Raw genomic sequence first — 16,624 nt, 5'->3', positions numbered from 1 at the left:
TTTTTATTTTTATAACCTTATTGTTATTAAGACTATTATTATTAATGTATGTATTGCATACGTTTATTCCTTGGTGAGTGCATTGGTATTGTACTGTAATACTCACCGAGAGCATGTAATTTTATAAATAAATAAATAAAATTACATACTAATAACATACTCTCTTAAGATAGAGATTTAAAATAAAAACAGTATCTTAAAAGTAAGTATTTGATTTTTTGTTTGTAATGGAAAAACAAAATAAATAGTTGACTGGTTTTTTTTAATTCTTACAGACTGCCTCGGGATTATACTTGTAATGTTTAAAAATCGTGAACGCTCATGTAGTCAGGTCTTGAAATCGCTAATCTAATGGCTTTGCTCAACTACATATATCGATACATCTCTCAATATAATAAAACAGCACATAAATTCAGATTATATATCCATTGACATTTTGTGAGTAGGTATTAGTGTCACTACAAGGAAATCGCGGTTGCAGTGTCTCTATATCTCATAGTAAACCAGGGTTGCCAAAGTTAAAAGCCTCGTGCTGTCGGAAAGGGTGAGAATGTTTGTAAAAAATATTTTTTCTTTAATTGCATTTTAATTAATATCTTACAATAATAATGAATGTAAGGAACAACTTGTTCGGATGACAGTGGATGCCGGACTGGAAAATGGCTCGTTAGATGTCGCGACGTCGGTAATGCTTAGTTAACATTGGATATTACATAGGTTCAAGGGGAATAAGCACTAACATGCTACATGCACAGGGTTTATCAGTACGTAGAAATAAAAATCTGATAAAATCATTTTTATATCTACGTACTGTTGTATGTATTACATGTATACACACATATAATACATACAGTATTATATGTATATATATATATATATATATATATATATATATATATATATATATATATATATATATGTATATATATATATATATATTACATTTGCTATGTGTATTATCAGATTGTGATATAGTAAGCGATAAGTTCCAAATGAAATTGTTACATCTGTCACAATTGGCTGACTGACCTGACCTTATAGTGATCTTATCGTCCTCCACTGGTGCCCAATTTCCATTAGTTCACGATCGATGCATATAATAAAAAAGTGACTGATCGCTTTCTGTACATGAAAGATAATATTATGAAGGGCTTTTATCGACGTAAAATTGTTAGGATTCTTAGGTACTGTTTTCACTAATGTATCACCTAAACTTCAATTATATAATAAGTTTAATAAGTATTTAAGGTTTAATAAGTTATTTTTCAATTGGTACAAACAAAAAAGTTGGATAATTGAATCGGTTCAATACAATTGACTGTGTGTTACCAGGCTGTCATAAAGAAGTCGAGGGTTACTTGCAAATGTCACGGCGTGTCCGGATCTTGCAGTCTAATCACGTGCTGGCAACAACTGGCATCGCTACGGGAAATCGGTAAGGACTTTTTTCTATTTCTCTATAGGCAATCAATGATATAATTATTATCATCTCTATAGGCATCTATGATATATTATCCACTATTATTTGAAAAAAATTACGAGCTGAGTTTCTTGTCAGTTCTTCTCATCTCGATATCATTCCGAACTGACGGTAGATTTGACATATCATAAGAGTCTGTAATAGACCTACATGAATAAAGATATTTTGAATTTGAAAATTAAAAATTTACGTATTTAGTCAAAAGGAGTGAATGAATTAATTAATTAATGAAACTCTTTATGGTTTCTCTCACAGAAAATACAGTTACATACACAATTATACATATGCATATAATGATAAAAATGAAATAATAAACAAGACAAAGAGGTCACAAAGAGATACGACATTAGGCAAAAAGTTCAAGCCACAAAGCCCAGAATTGCTTGAACAGAAATTAAATGTCTAAGCCAGGCATTCCATGGACAAGATATGAGTTTATTCAATAAAATATTTATCTGTAACTAATCCAAAAGACAGCGGTACGCTCACCGCCTACTACATACGTAAATAACATGCTCAACGAAATGTGGGCCTGTTAAGTTTTATATTCACTGCAAAGTCGACAGTTGACATCTTTAATACTGTTGCGGGTGAATAATACGATGTTGCTGGTCGAGACGATGTATTTTACAGATGATTATAAACTGACAATGTATACATAGAAATAATGATCTTATATACTAAATAAAAATAGGAAAATGTAAGGTGGGGTGACACAGTTTAGATACAGCAGTGCCTAGTAGACAATATTGAATTTGTCTTACTAGACATTATTAAATGCATTTATTATTTTATGTATCTAGGTGACTGTGTCCCATAGATATTCCCCCCTTGAGAGAAAAAAAAAATATATATATATTACACACAAAAAAATTATAAAAGTTAACTGTAAAATTTAAGATATTATGCACTTTAGTAACAATAAAAATTCATTATACTCAAATAACGACGTAAATCTTCGACTGTCGTGGATTTAGGGTACTCGTCGATTGCTTGCCATTTTTCTTGCGTTGGTTTCATCCCTTGGCTCGTTATATGATAACCAAGAAAATCTAACTCATTTGTGAAGAACTCGCATTTGCTCATATTAATTGTTTGCGGCGAATAGTTTGAATTCGCTAGCGCTCTCTTTGGTCTGTGCTTGTGTTTTATTCACCGAGATTTTTGCTTTCAGTGTCCACCAAAATTCTATAGCCACTGTTAGAGTCGGTTATAGCTAGGCGGTTAGACGGATGAACAGCACAGCGTTCCGTCTTATTCTGCGTCGAATCTAGTTTTCCGACGGTTGTCTATAGGAGCGCGGCATGTCACGTTTGTATGCCTTTTCTTTATATTTGCGATGATATAATATAAATAATAGTCATTTTTCTGACTACGCAATGACCGTAGGTGCGAATTTGACCTAGATCGGTAGTTGCTGCGTCTGTTTGTGTGTGGCGAGCGCTTTTCGCGTATATCAGCAATTTCTGATCGCAGTGTCGCAATTAGTGACGACAGGTGTGCAATGACGTCGGCGGTGACTGTTGGCTGTACTTTTGTAGACAGCATTTTTGCTTTATTTTTCCAGTTTCAATTTTTCGTCCAGAGATTATATCCAGCAGGCAGTTGTGTTTACTGGGGGTCAGTAGCACGGCAGGATCCTTGTTGCGCAGTATTGCCAACGACTTTTATGCCTCTTGAATTTCCGAGCCGGTGAGACCCGCTTCTGGGAAGCCGGTGGAAATGTGCAATCGTTGGTGGTGCGCAGGATGCCGTCAGACAGAGATCTCTTGTTTGATCTCGTCGTTTTCCCAGGTATCGTCTCGACCACGTCGGCCAGATCACGTCGGGGTCACCACTGTTGCGGGTGAATAATAAGATGTTGCTGGTCGAGACGATGTATATTACAGATGATAATAAACTGACAATATGTACATAGAAATAATGATCTTATATACTAAATAAAAATAGGAAAATGTAAGGTGGGGTGACACAGTTTAGATACAGCAGTGCCTAGTAGACAATATTGAATTTGTCTTACTAGACATTATTAAATGCATTTATTATTTTATGTATCTAGGTGACTGTGTCCCATAAATACTAATACCACTAATACTTAGTATTAACTGTTGTATGTACTACATCATACACGCGTAGCTCATACAGCTATAACGCCCTCGACGTCCTACTTCAGTACAGTACAGTATTAAGAATCTGTGGCAATATTTGTTTGCGCGGGAAAAAAATATAATTAATATATATAACTATAATTCTTCCAAATTTTTCTTCTATAGACATACTTTTTTATTGTATTCTTTTATTGTATCTTTTTTATTTAGGGACTTTTGTCCATCTATACATATTAGATGTTAAGTTACGATGAGACTGACAGTCAGTGTCATCGTATCTTAATCTTAATATAATCGCTAGTGTAAACCGTTAGCGCAAGCTCTACTCGCCCATTCCGTTATCCTTACTAATATTATAAATGTGAAAGTAGGGTTGTTCGTTACGCTTTCACGCAAAAACTACTGAACCGATCGTCATGAAATTTTGTACACGTTCTTGGAGGTATTAGAATGAACATAGGATACTTTATATTTAAAAAATAATAAATATTTTTTATTTAATTGATTCAGTGCGAACGAAGTCGCGGATAAAAGCTAGTCATACATAAAAAAATATTACTCAACTTAAGAAACTCTTTAAAAATGTAGATAACAAAACCTATTAACCCATTAAATTGATATCAAACATTTCTTTAAAGATCTACTGTTAATTTCTTATTGCGACATTGCTTTGACTTGATTATGTCGCGTTCATGAATAGCTAATTTTATTTATGGCTCTATACAGCTTATTAAAGAGGTTACATGTTGTTTACGAGCTAAGAACTACCTCAGTGTAGGGATTATACGATAGTGTATGATAAACATCGATAAACGATGTTTTCCCGTAATTAGAATATCATACAACCTGACGGCACACTTGAATGGCAACTGCTGAGACATGAATAGCACTACGGAGATAACTACGGACCGGCTTGCCATTCCGGAGGATCAAGATCTGATCCCTGTTATCCTGTAATTTCACTGTCTTATCTCACACTTTATCGGAAACACATTTTACAAAGGCAGCTGTTTGGCAGCTGAAATATGGTGAGACTGAGGTACCCACGCAAACGACTTTTTGCAAAGTCTATATCATAATATAGTCGATATCATAATATCATATAGGTAGTCGATATAACTGCAATCGACAAAATTAGGTAAGAATCCAAAAAGGTTCCTATAAAAAAGGGTCATTCCAAAAACAAAATATTGATAAATCAATAGATCCTTGATAGTTGGTAAGCTAAAGACAAGGTAAATCGCTAAAATAATAACAATAATCACAATAATTTACACAGCGCCATCTAGTGCCCAGCTAAGCTTGTGTTATGGAGAATTCTCTAAGGGATGTTTTCTGACATCGATATTTTTCAATCAATATTTAACACACATCGATACTCATAGTCGGTGTTTTTCTAATTTCGATCATCACTACCTCAGTGTTGCTATTAGAACAAAATAAAATTCTGAATCTTTTAATTTATTATACGTAACATTAATTTTTATTACTCTATATTTGAATGTTTCTCATTTCTTGGGTGGTGGAGAAATGGGGGTAGCGGGTAAGGTAAGTGGACTGTATGGAATTGAAATAAAGGGGGCGCACAGTACGTACCTGCGACTGTAGAGCGGGTTTATTCTTGCACAGCTGCTGCACTCGATGAATACTAAGTTTAACACAGGCACGCACACAAAGTTACTTATTGTTAATGTCAATATTATATTAATTAATTTAAAGCGGAGCGGTTGGGACGAGATGTCACCATTCACGTTAGTAGACGAGGTCGTCGGGCGACCTCAGTTGACATACTGTGCGCGGGAAAGGGATTAGGATATGGGGAATAATACCATACCACTTGATATGTTTATAAATGGCGCGAACATCCTCCCCCGCCTTGAGAAACACTCAAAGAAAATACAAAGAAGAGCAATATATGATGTACATATATATATATATAATATACTTATAATTAGTTATAGAGCGTAATATAATAAGAAAAACTTAATAGAATACACCTAGCGGTAAATAATAAGTAAATGCGGTTTATAAGAAAAATAGAGTTTATTGAGAAGGTAAAGGGCTTAATTTAACGATTGGTCGCTTGAGCAAACCATTTTGAGTTTTAACAGATGCTAAGCGAGCAATACCATCTGAGTCTGGATATATTTTCACAATGATACCCATTGGCCACCGCAGTGGTGAGACGTTATCATCATGTATAAGCACTACAGTACCAACTTTAACATTGTCTGTATTCTTAAACCACCGTTGGTGAATTAAAGAACGAAGAAGAATGGCACCTGTGTGACAGTTAACGCGGTGGAAATGATCTATTATTAAGTAAGTAATATGGTCGCGCTTAGGCAATAAAACGGGATGTTTTGCCTCGAAAGGTAAGTTAGCATTTAATAATCTACCTATCCTAATTATATAATCAATAAAAAGATCTAATTTACGCAGAGTTCCAGTAGGTAAATTACCCTTTTTAAGATCACTAATAACATGAGAAAAATGAGCGACCTCAATTGCTGTAAGTATATATTTTTCAGCGATATTTAAATGAGCGGTTTCAATATATTTAGAGCGGGGCAATACGCGTATAAATCGCAGTATATAAATAGTAATTCGTAATGATTTGTTCCAGGATGAAACTTTAGATGCAAGATCACAAAGCGGTGAGACTACAGTATTGGAAGCAGCTGTAACGAACGTCTTAGTATTATATTCAGGTAAGTTTTCATATTTTTCAGGTGTAAATGACTCTACCGGCCAAGAGCAGACGGGGCTACTCAGCCACGCGGGACCGTTCCACCACAACTCATGGGTAAGTAATTGTTTAGGCAGTAAACCTCTTGAAAGACAGTCGCTTGGATTATTGAATCCAGCCACGTGATAGATATATTTTGATTGTAAATTTTCCTGACATTTAGCCACACGATTGCTAACGAAGATATTCCACCGATGTGGTGAAGAATGAATCCATGAGAGTGCAATTTTCGAGTCAGGAAATGCATAGACGTTCTGTACAGACGTGCGTGAAGAGTAAGCATCGTAAACTAGTTTAGTTAGTTTAGACATTAAAACGGCGGCGCAAAGTTCTAGTCGCGGAAGTGAGACTACCTTAACGGGTGCGACTTTTGATTTCGCACAGACTAATCTCACGTATATATTGCCTGCGGGATCTGTCACATGTAAGTAAATAACGCAGCCGTAAGCTTTTAAACTAGCATCCGAAAACGCAACGATATTTATTATACAGTCTTGCGTGACAGATAAATGACGCGGTATTTTTAAATTAGCAAGAAGCGGTAATTGTTGTTTAAATGTAGTAAAAATAGCGGTTATATTTGTCGGAGGTACATCATCCCAACCGACTTTCTGCAGCCAAAGATCTTTAATAAGTAGTTTAGCGGTAAGTACGACAGGCGCAGCAAAACCTAATACGTCCCATAATCGGGCAATTAATAAAGTATGGTACGTTTTGTACACAAGCGGTCATCACAATTGATTTTAAAAACGAAAATATCATCTTGCGGGTTCCATTCGAGCCCTAATATCTTAAGGGACTCACGTCTATCAAACTCAACTTGCTGTGCAAGTTTCAGCGGTGTAGGAATGCTCTCTAGTAGGTTCTTTGAATTACTAGACCATTTAACTAATTGAAAGCCACCTGACTTGAACATATTAATTAATTGAGCGGTAGCCTCGACAGCATCAACCTCATTTATATAGACGTAGCTAAATCGTCCATATACAGTTCCCTTTCAGCTATAGAAGCAGCCAGCGGGAAGTTATCGCGTTCATCATCACAAAGCTGACGAATTGTACGCATGGCAAGGTAAGGACTTGACTTAAGACCAAATGCAACTCTATTAAATTGAAAGGTACGTATGGGTTCAGACGTATTAAAGCGGTACAGTATTTTTTGATATTTACGATACTCGTCGGTTACTAAAATTTGTAGGTACATTTGTTTTATATCCGCGGTTATAGCGATTGGAAATAAACGAAAATTTAATAAAAGTAAAAATAAATCAGCTTGGAGATTAGGACCCGTATGTAAAATATCATTTAGAGAAATGCCGTTATGACATTTAGCACTTGCATCAAGGACTATTCTGACCTTGGTGGTGTCTTTATCCTGCCTAATGACAGGGTGATGCGGTATGACGTAACCGTCATCCATATTATCGGATGTATTTAAAACTTCAGATAAATATTGGTTGTCTATATAGTCTTTTATGATGGCATTATAATCAGCGCGCAAACCTGTACTTTCTAGTTTGCGTTCTAGCGATAGCAAGCGACGAAAAGCGGTGATACGGGAATTACCTAACTCGCTAGGATCCTTATAAAACGGTAAAACAGTACAATAACGACCTGACGAGTCGCGGGACACGGTAGAAGAGTACATTTGCTCGCATTCCTTTTCTGCGGGACTTAAATATTTATTTATAGGAACCTCCTTTAATTCCCAGAATTTAGAGAGAGAATCATTAAGATTATTTTCAATACATGTTAAGAAAGCAGAGGAAGATGAGTCTTGTTGAGGCGCGGTATGATCACGATCAGATGTGGTCGCATTATTACAGGGAACGTCACCAATAAAAACATAACCAAAAATAGTTTCTATGGCTGGCGGTGCGGGTGGACTTATTATTTTTCCACTTAAAAGAATATAAGGGAACAAATTTGCTCCTAATACAAGTTCGATCTCACCTGGCATATGCCAGTGAGGATCTGCAAGCGGTAAGTCGACTAAATGACTTATAACAGACGTATCTATATATTCAATAGGTAGCCGATCGGTAATACAATCGACAACCAACGCGGTTATAGTGAAGCTTTGTTCGTTATGTTTATCGGAAATCATTAATTTAACATAGCCCTTTATAGGCCTCGTTGTTAATCCGACACCTTTTAAAAATGAATTCGTAAGCGGAATAATGTTTAAGTTTAATTGTTTACAACAATCAATCGTAATAAGGTTATGTTGCGAAGCATTGTCTAAAAGGCAACGAACAGTACGTATTATATTTTTGTTATAGTTACGAACAATAACAGACGCTGTAGACAGAAGTACCTCTGTACGCACTTTACCCGTTGGACATACAACACCAGGCATGGCTGCTGTAGTGGTAGGTACTCGAGTGCACAACGACAAAGGTGCGGGCATCGCGATTTCAATGGGCGCTTTTGAGTCCCCGTCAGGAGTCAAATTACATTGCGTTGCATTACGACAGGGGACTGGCGGGAGTGCGGGAGCGGCGATCGTAGATCGATCACTCATCACATTAGATCGATGAGTGCAGAGCGGTGTATTATTATTTTGTGCCTTATCTAAATGTAATAAGGAATGATGTCGCTTATTACAAGTTCTACATTTGTATTTAGAATTACAAGTGGACACAGAATGCGTTATACTAAGGCAATTTACACAACCTCGTTTAGATTTAATAAAATCTAATCGATTTTTCGGCAGCATTGATTTAAATGTGGAACAGGTATATAACTGATAATGTTCCGAAGTATTACACATAGAACAAGGAGCGCGGTGACTAGAAGTGTCACTTCGTGTAACAAACGAATGTACATTTTGCGGGCGGTTGTTTTTAATATTAGTTAATGTGCTGCGGCTTACTGAATTAATATTATTATTCGTGCGGTCTAATATTTTCACCTGACTTTTTATAAATTCTACAAAATCCATATAACTCGGAATATCTTTATTTCTAGCGGTCATTTCGAAAGCCTGTGTAGTACTTAAATCCACCTTTCGTAAGGCTAAGTTCAATAAAATAAAATCTTGCATATCCTCAATCTTTAATTGACGCATAGCAGCAACAGCGGCATCGAAAGTTTCGATGAAATTATTTAATGAAGCGGAATTATTTGTGGCCGATTTAATGTTAAATAATGTAGAAATGTAATATGAACCTAAGGCTCTTTTATCCTGATATTTCTTTACTAAACTTTCCCATATGGAAGTATAATTATCACCAGACGGAATTATACCGGCCATTATTTTTTGAGCGCTTCCAGTTAATTTACTAAGTAAATACTGAATTCTTTGTGAATCGGTTAAATCGGTGTTACAATGAATATTACTCCTAAAGGATTCATAAAAGCTAGACCACGTGGACATATTCCCGTCAAAACAAGGAATACAGAAAGGTTCTAGTTTGATACTAGATTTATTATGCGGTACCGATTGTGAAGACGAAGGCTTATTCGCTTCGCTTAATATTAAACGACATCTTTTTATTCGACTAAAAATATCTTCAAACGTTAAAAGTGCCTGGTAATCAGGTTCAAATTTAATTCAACTGCATTTGTAACTCGTTTATAGAATCTAAATTTTGTATATATTCATGGCGCTGTGTATCAATGGTTTCACTGTCCGCCATGAATGCCTCTGCGGAGCGTAAGTCGATTGACGACGGTGACAGATTTTTACAAGTATCACGCAATCTTGTAATACGTTGAAATATAGCTCTGTTTTTAGTTTCTAGCATTTTTAAATTCGACTCCATTATCGTTACGATTATTGGCGTTGAAAAATACAAATTAATGTAGGTAGGTATGTACGCTTACTGCGTAATATGTATTATACAAATAATAAAGTATTATTATTAATTAAGCGGTAAATGCGGTAATTATTAGAAAATATACCCAAGACTAGGCTTATAGGTATGGCGTACTAATATATTAAGTACAGAAAATGCGTATGCGCGGGTGAATATACGAATAGGTACAAAGAAGCGGTATGGCTTATAGCGGGCGGTATAATATAATGAAATTATGTACCTATCAATGCGGGGATGTAAATCTCGTCCTAATTATAGTATTTAAGCGGTAGGTATCCGGTTCGAAGGCGTACCATGGACAACTGGGGGGGTAGCGGGTAAGGTAAGTGGACTGTATGGAATTGAAATAAAGGGGGCGCACAGTATATACCTGCGACTGTAGAGCGGGTTTATTCTTGCACAGCTGCTGCACTCGATGAATACTAAGTTTAATACAGGCACGCACATAGTTACTTATTGTTAATGTCAATATTATATTAATTAATTTAAAGCGGAGCGGTTGGGACGAGATGTCACCATTCACGTTAGTAGACGAGGTCGTCGGGCGACCTCAGTTGACATACTGTGCGCGGGAAAGGGATTAGGATATGGGGAATAATACCATACCACTTGATATGTTTATAAATGGCGCGAACAGGTGGTCTTTATAATTCCATTTTATGCATATCTAACGAAATAATTAAGACATTTTGTTTATGTATTTCTTAGTGACTAAGTTTGCCGCTAACTTATAAAATAAGTAATATCGAATCAATGAATGAATGAAAGAAAGAGAGTCTTTTCTCTTACTGACCAGAGATAGTTAATAAAAAAACTTTAACAATTGTTAATTATTAAACGTTTAGGAGATGATACTAGTTTTGGGAAGTAGTAGTAGTTTTATTATTTATTTCTGATCTGAAGGGGACGACTAAGTTATATCTATATGTATATACTTAAATATATTTATATATACATATACAAGCATACAAAGACAGATGTTTTATTATTATTTTTTTGTTAATATGATAATTCAAAGATATACATATATGTATGTCCACACACATATATATATATATATATATAACTCATAAATTTATGAGCAGCCGGAAGCATAAATTAGGTGCAGTTAATCACACGAAATCATTTCAGGATACCAGGGTCCCATAAATTTACAGTGATCATCAGCACAGCCATCATTAACTGACCCGGACATTTTCTGTACTCAATGCGAGCTCGTTTCTATCTCAATTTGTATAATTACTGGCTATTTTTGTTGGGATCGGGATAATAGTGGATTTAATGGTCTGTAGATCTTGTAAGTACCTATCTATTATTACAAACAATAGAGGGACGCTTATTTTTTTTTTAATAGTAAAGAAGCAGTAGTAAATTTAAATGGTAAAGGTTGTAAAATTATTTTCAATTTTCGTCTTTGCCTGTATATGTATATGTATATAGAGTTTCCTGCAGTACCATGTGAAACTCGTACTCGTAGAGTACATTCAGAAAATGCAAGATTTTATTTTCTACGTTGCTTACCGGTCACGAAATTGGGTTAATTTGAACGTTGTTAAATTATAGCTACCTAAAAAGTCTAGGTAGCTATAATTTAACGACGTTCGTTTCTAAGAACACATTTTTGTAATTTTGTATCGATCGCTGTTAGTTTTCGACATAAATGATAAAAATAACAAGGTATTACGCATGTTTATTGCCCTTGTTTTTATTACCTAAATTAAAATTAAACATATGAGTAGATAATAAATGATATAAAATTTAATACAGTAATAATAAATATAATGGTACTAAATCGTATGATATTATTATTGTATTAGATGCATTTATATAATCACTAGCTGCTACCCGCGACTTCGTTTTTTTAGTAAATAAACAGATTGTACCCATCACAAGGATGGATTGAGGTTATGATATTCACGTCAAAAATTATTATGATCCGTTTAACCTTAATTAAGTCTTAAGATGATAACAAACAGATAGACAGATTCACTTTAGCATTTAGATTATTATTTTATATTAAATCTTAATGATCTAGATAAGAATTGAGTTGAGAATTTAATCTAGCACCATCAAAATACCAGTTTTGATTTATTTTGCATTATTTATGCGAGCCTGAGGCCTAATATTAAAATACAGAGCCCAGACCCGAGTAATCAAGCTAGTAATTATATAGTATGGTCACACAATAACAGCTATTAATTGATTAGATTGGTAGTTATAAAGCGCGCCATCTTATGAGTGGGCGCGTAAATGTCGTAAATCAACCACCTACACATGTAGCAAAGGAACAAACACATACAGATATTGTTTTTTGTCTATTAACTACAGAGTACTACATTAAATGAAAAATATTATATTTGTGTGTTATAGATATATATCATTTAAAATGTAGTAAAAGAACCAATTCATAATGATATTTTTATTAAATTGGAATAGCAAAATATGTAACATCCCACCTGATGAAAAGTGCCACATAGTACGTGAACAGACCAGTGCGACAATAAACAGAGTGCCAAAATAGTTTGATATTCGTTTTTAAGTTTGGGTTTAAAAAAAACAACACTTACGTGCAATAACAAATCTCTTAAATCAATTACTTATTGGGGAACACAACATGCAAACTAACTTTTAATAATAATAAAGACATTCATTCATTCTTATCCACAATAATACGAGTATTAGTAAATAACTTAAAAACTAAAACATACTGGTAACGCTGAATGTGACTCCCACCAGCATTTGTTCTGTAGTATAACTATGTTATATTATCTTATGTATATAACTAACTGCTATAACTAAGTTATACCACAGCACTGATTTTCAGTGGGGACTTGGGGACCAAAGTTATTGCAAAAATCTTAAGTTAACAGTTTTTTTACTATACTTATAATCTATAAGAAATTAAATAGATGATTGTAAAGAATTTAGAAAAAGAGCGAACGTTAGATATATGGATACGATGGAGGATGTGTGTGTGAATGAGTAGTGTTCATAGTTAAATTGGCTCTCTTGTAAAGACTGGTCAGCTGTTATAATTATAACTGATTTATTTTGTTACTCACGTAACTATTTATTTACTTATGTAATTTCTATTTGGGAGTTTGTACTCATACAAAATCTCAAAAATGTAATACTGAACAACCTTTATTTAAAAGAGCAACATAGAATTATTAAATCTTTTGCTAAACACCTATTAGATTAAAAATAGTAAAATACAACTCATTACTTTGATGCTAAATAGATAACTAATAGTTATCACTTATCATTTATTTTCTGTTTACCTTGTTGATTTTGATATTACATGACTTGTCAAGAAAGCTATCATTACTTCCGTTCTAAATTAACCAGTGGTAAAATAAAAAATATAACTATTCAAAAGTGTTTATCTGAATAAAGATTATTTCTATTTATATATTAAATGGTAAAAAACGTAAGTAATAAGAATAATAATAACAATATCAGGATAATTCACACAGCGCCATCTAGTCCCAAGTTAAGCTAGCTAAAGCTTGTGTTACGGGTACTAGATAACTGATACAAATATATAGTTTTTTTTTCGTGAATACAAAAGTCTGTGCCGTGCGAGGCCGAATCGAAACCGCGACCTTCGGACGGAAAGCGGTGTGCTAGACCACCGAGGTCGTTATGTATAACGTAAATATGTAAAGCATTGGCTCTGAATTGCAGGCGACTACCTAAGAGATAAATATGACGGCGCGACCGAGGTGAAGGTGTCCCGGCGAGGGAAACTTCGACTCAGCAACCCTCACTACAGCCTGCCCACAGCACAAGATCTCGTCTATTTAGAAGACTCACCGAATTACTGCGTCAAGAACTCTTCCTTAGTGAGTTAAAAAACACGATGTTTAGATTTATAATATCCCAGGACAATTCACACGTACTGGTTAAACTGAAAGAATACTTCACTGATTTTTGTAAGAAAACTTACTACTCTATTTTTGTTTAAAAAAATAGAGATTCCTGTAATTTTATTTATTATAATTTTTCCTTTATAAATAAAAATACATTTATCGAAATAAATTGCCAATATAAAATAATCCTCAGGGATCTTTGGGAACAACTGGGCGTCAGTGTAACAGGACATCAGCGGGCATAGACGGGTGCGCGCTACTCTGTTGCGGCCGAGGGTACAACACCAAGAGGATTACCACCAAAGAACGGTGCAGCTGCAAATTCCACTGGTGCTGTCGCGTGGAATGCAAAACTTGTGTGAAGACTGTTGAGATGTACACTTGTAAATAGTGCCGTCTCTTTTACTCCTAATCTTGATGTATCTACTATTTCAGGTTCACTGACTATCATAACTCTTAGAAGTTTAATTGTAAAGAGGCTATTATCATCAAGCCATCCAAAATGATGTCACATGTTAAGAGAGAGTGTGTCGACTAAGCGTCACATTGTATGACAAGGCTGGAGGAGCAAAAATAACATGAAGTCACATTTCAAAAATCTAATACATATATGTATCTTAATCTTAAAATACGAAATTTGAACTATTAACTAAAAATATTAATAAAATTCCAAAGTAGATGACGTTACACTAGAAAAGATGGAGTCTGAAACTGAAAAATGTGACTATTTGTGAGGACAGGACCTTTCCTGTCCTCACAAATAGTCAGGACTCTTGAGTATTATGGAAATGTTTGAACTATAAAAATATAATAAGTCATATAATTTGTGTGATATATAAACAAACACGAAATAAACAAAATTAATAACAGAGGAAGTGTTTGGATTTGGTACTCGTACGTAAGGAGAATTTTGTAAAATTCTCAATGACGTCTTTATATAAAAAGTCATAAATTCGTGTGACGTACTTAAGGACAATTTATGGACCTAACGCTAGCAAAAAAATATTTCATGTAGTAAGTGTATTAACTTGTGCACCTTCTCAGCAATTTTTGCATAATTATAATCGTCACGATAAATATTGTACGAAAGTCAAATAAAATATATTTGAGATCGTATGAAAAAGTTCATAAATTAAGATTATTTGGGTAGGCTGTCGCTCTCAGACATTTAAAAAGCATATGCCTAAAGACACATTGGGGCACATATATACCTATATACGTAGCACAAATGTGCTGCATGGAGCATGAATCTAATTAATTACTCTATTCTGTGAATCTGTTAATATTTAAACATTCCAAATCTATTCAAATTTAGATTACTTATTTATTATTTTTATGATGTAGTTAAAAAAATAAAGCACCTATGTATTTATAGTTATTTAATTATATGTAAAACTTAGTTAAATAAAAAACAGGCACGAGCAGGTATAATAACTCTTGCCAAATTTGTTATTATTGTCATTTTAGAAATGTAATTTGTAAATACCTAGCTTTAATTCTGTCAATGGTATTCAGTTATTAAGTCATGAAATAGCTTTTACTGGCAACTTTATTGGCGTAACTTGATAATTTGATCACCTGTAATAAAAAACGGCTTTTAATTTCCCAAAAATTACCTGAAAAATGTTGTAAAGATGACTTTATAATTATTATACTATTATGATGTTTTTTTTTCAATAGATTTGCTTGTAAAGTGGATTTAAATTTACCAGTTTTTGATATATAAAGTAACTCATAAAACACACGTGCATTATAAACGGAAATAGTGACGTTTTTTTTCAAATTTCGCAATGACCTGCGCACAGTGACTACCAACAGGCAGCGCGCTTATTTAAAAAAGGAAAACGGCGGGAATGCAACTGTGTGCATAACAGTTTTATGGTTGAGTTTATTTAAAATCAAGTGTGTTGAAAAACATTGTACCTACGATATACGTACATATTTAATCCACTCGGGTCTATTACGCCCTCGCCCTCGGAGCGACCTGAAATTCCATCTCTTGTGTTATTATAGCCATCATTTCGCACTTATATCGTAATATACTATATTGACACACAATATTTTAAAAAACGTTTAGCCCGTAGTTGTGTAATACCTATCTTACATTTAGATCTGTGCTTTCTGAAAATGTGCTATTTCGTTATTTTTGTTTGTAAATATATATTTTAAATATCTACTCTCAACAAAGATCTCAATGCTATGTACATATGTTATGCTATATTATCTACAATTTGGCTAGAATATGCCTTTCTTTGATTGTCAACAATGTATTATCTATTATGTAGTGGATAAGGTATTATTTCTATTAAAGTTCCGAATTAGTATATAAATGTGTATTATTCATTCCTGTTATTAACCTATAGAAATATAATTTATTAAATTCAATTTGTAGTGAGTGACATGACATACTTGTATGCTGTTCCCATCATTTTTGCTTTTTAAATAAAAGCGGTCACACACAATGCAATGATTGACACGTCATAAAACAAAGCAATTTTAGTAGATGTGGACTATGTTTTTTTAGAAAATATTATAATTAATAATGGCTCTGTCATTGCAGCATAAAATGTATAGGTATATTATCTATTGTTCCAT

At 34.1% G+C, this 16,624-nt stretch overlaps 1 protein-coding gene across 1 annotated transcript in view; it reads left to right on the top strand.

Annotated features, from left to right (window-relative positions):
- Positions 1–14,516, top strand: part of LOC131850186 (protein Wnt-5b-like) — a 61,847-nt gene extending 47,331 nt beyond the window's left edge. The window contains exons 6-8 of the mRNA XM_059200359.1: positions 1,333–1,435; positions 13,845–14,002; positions 14,223–14,516. Coding sequence (XP_059056342.1) covers positions 1,333–1,435; positions 13,845–14,002; positions 14,223–14,420 — 459 coding nt within the window. The 3' untranslated portion in view covers positions 14,421–14,516. The remainder of the gene's footprint in view (positions 1–1,332; positions 1,436–13,844; positions 14,003–14,222) is intronic.
- Positions 14,517–16,624: the final 2,108 nt, after the last annotated feature.

This window comes from Achroia grisella, unplaced genomic scaffold (genome assembly GCF_030625045.1).
Source record: "Achroia grisella isolate CSIRO2021 unplaced genomic scaffold, CSIRO_AGI_Agris_v1 utg702, whole genome shotgun sequence".
NCBI lineage: Eukaryota > Metazoa > Arthropoda > Insecta > Lepidoptera > Pyralidae > Achroia > Achroia grisella.
Note: the sequence above shows the minus strand (reverse complement) of the source record. Positions and strands in the feature narration are given on the sequence as shown.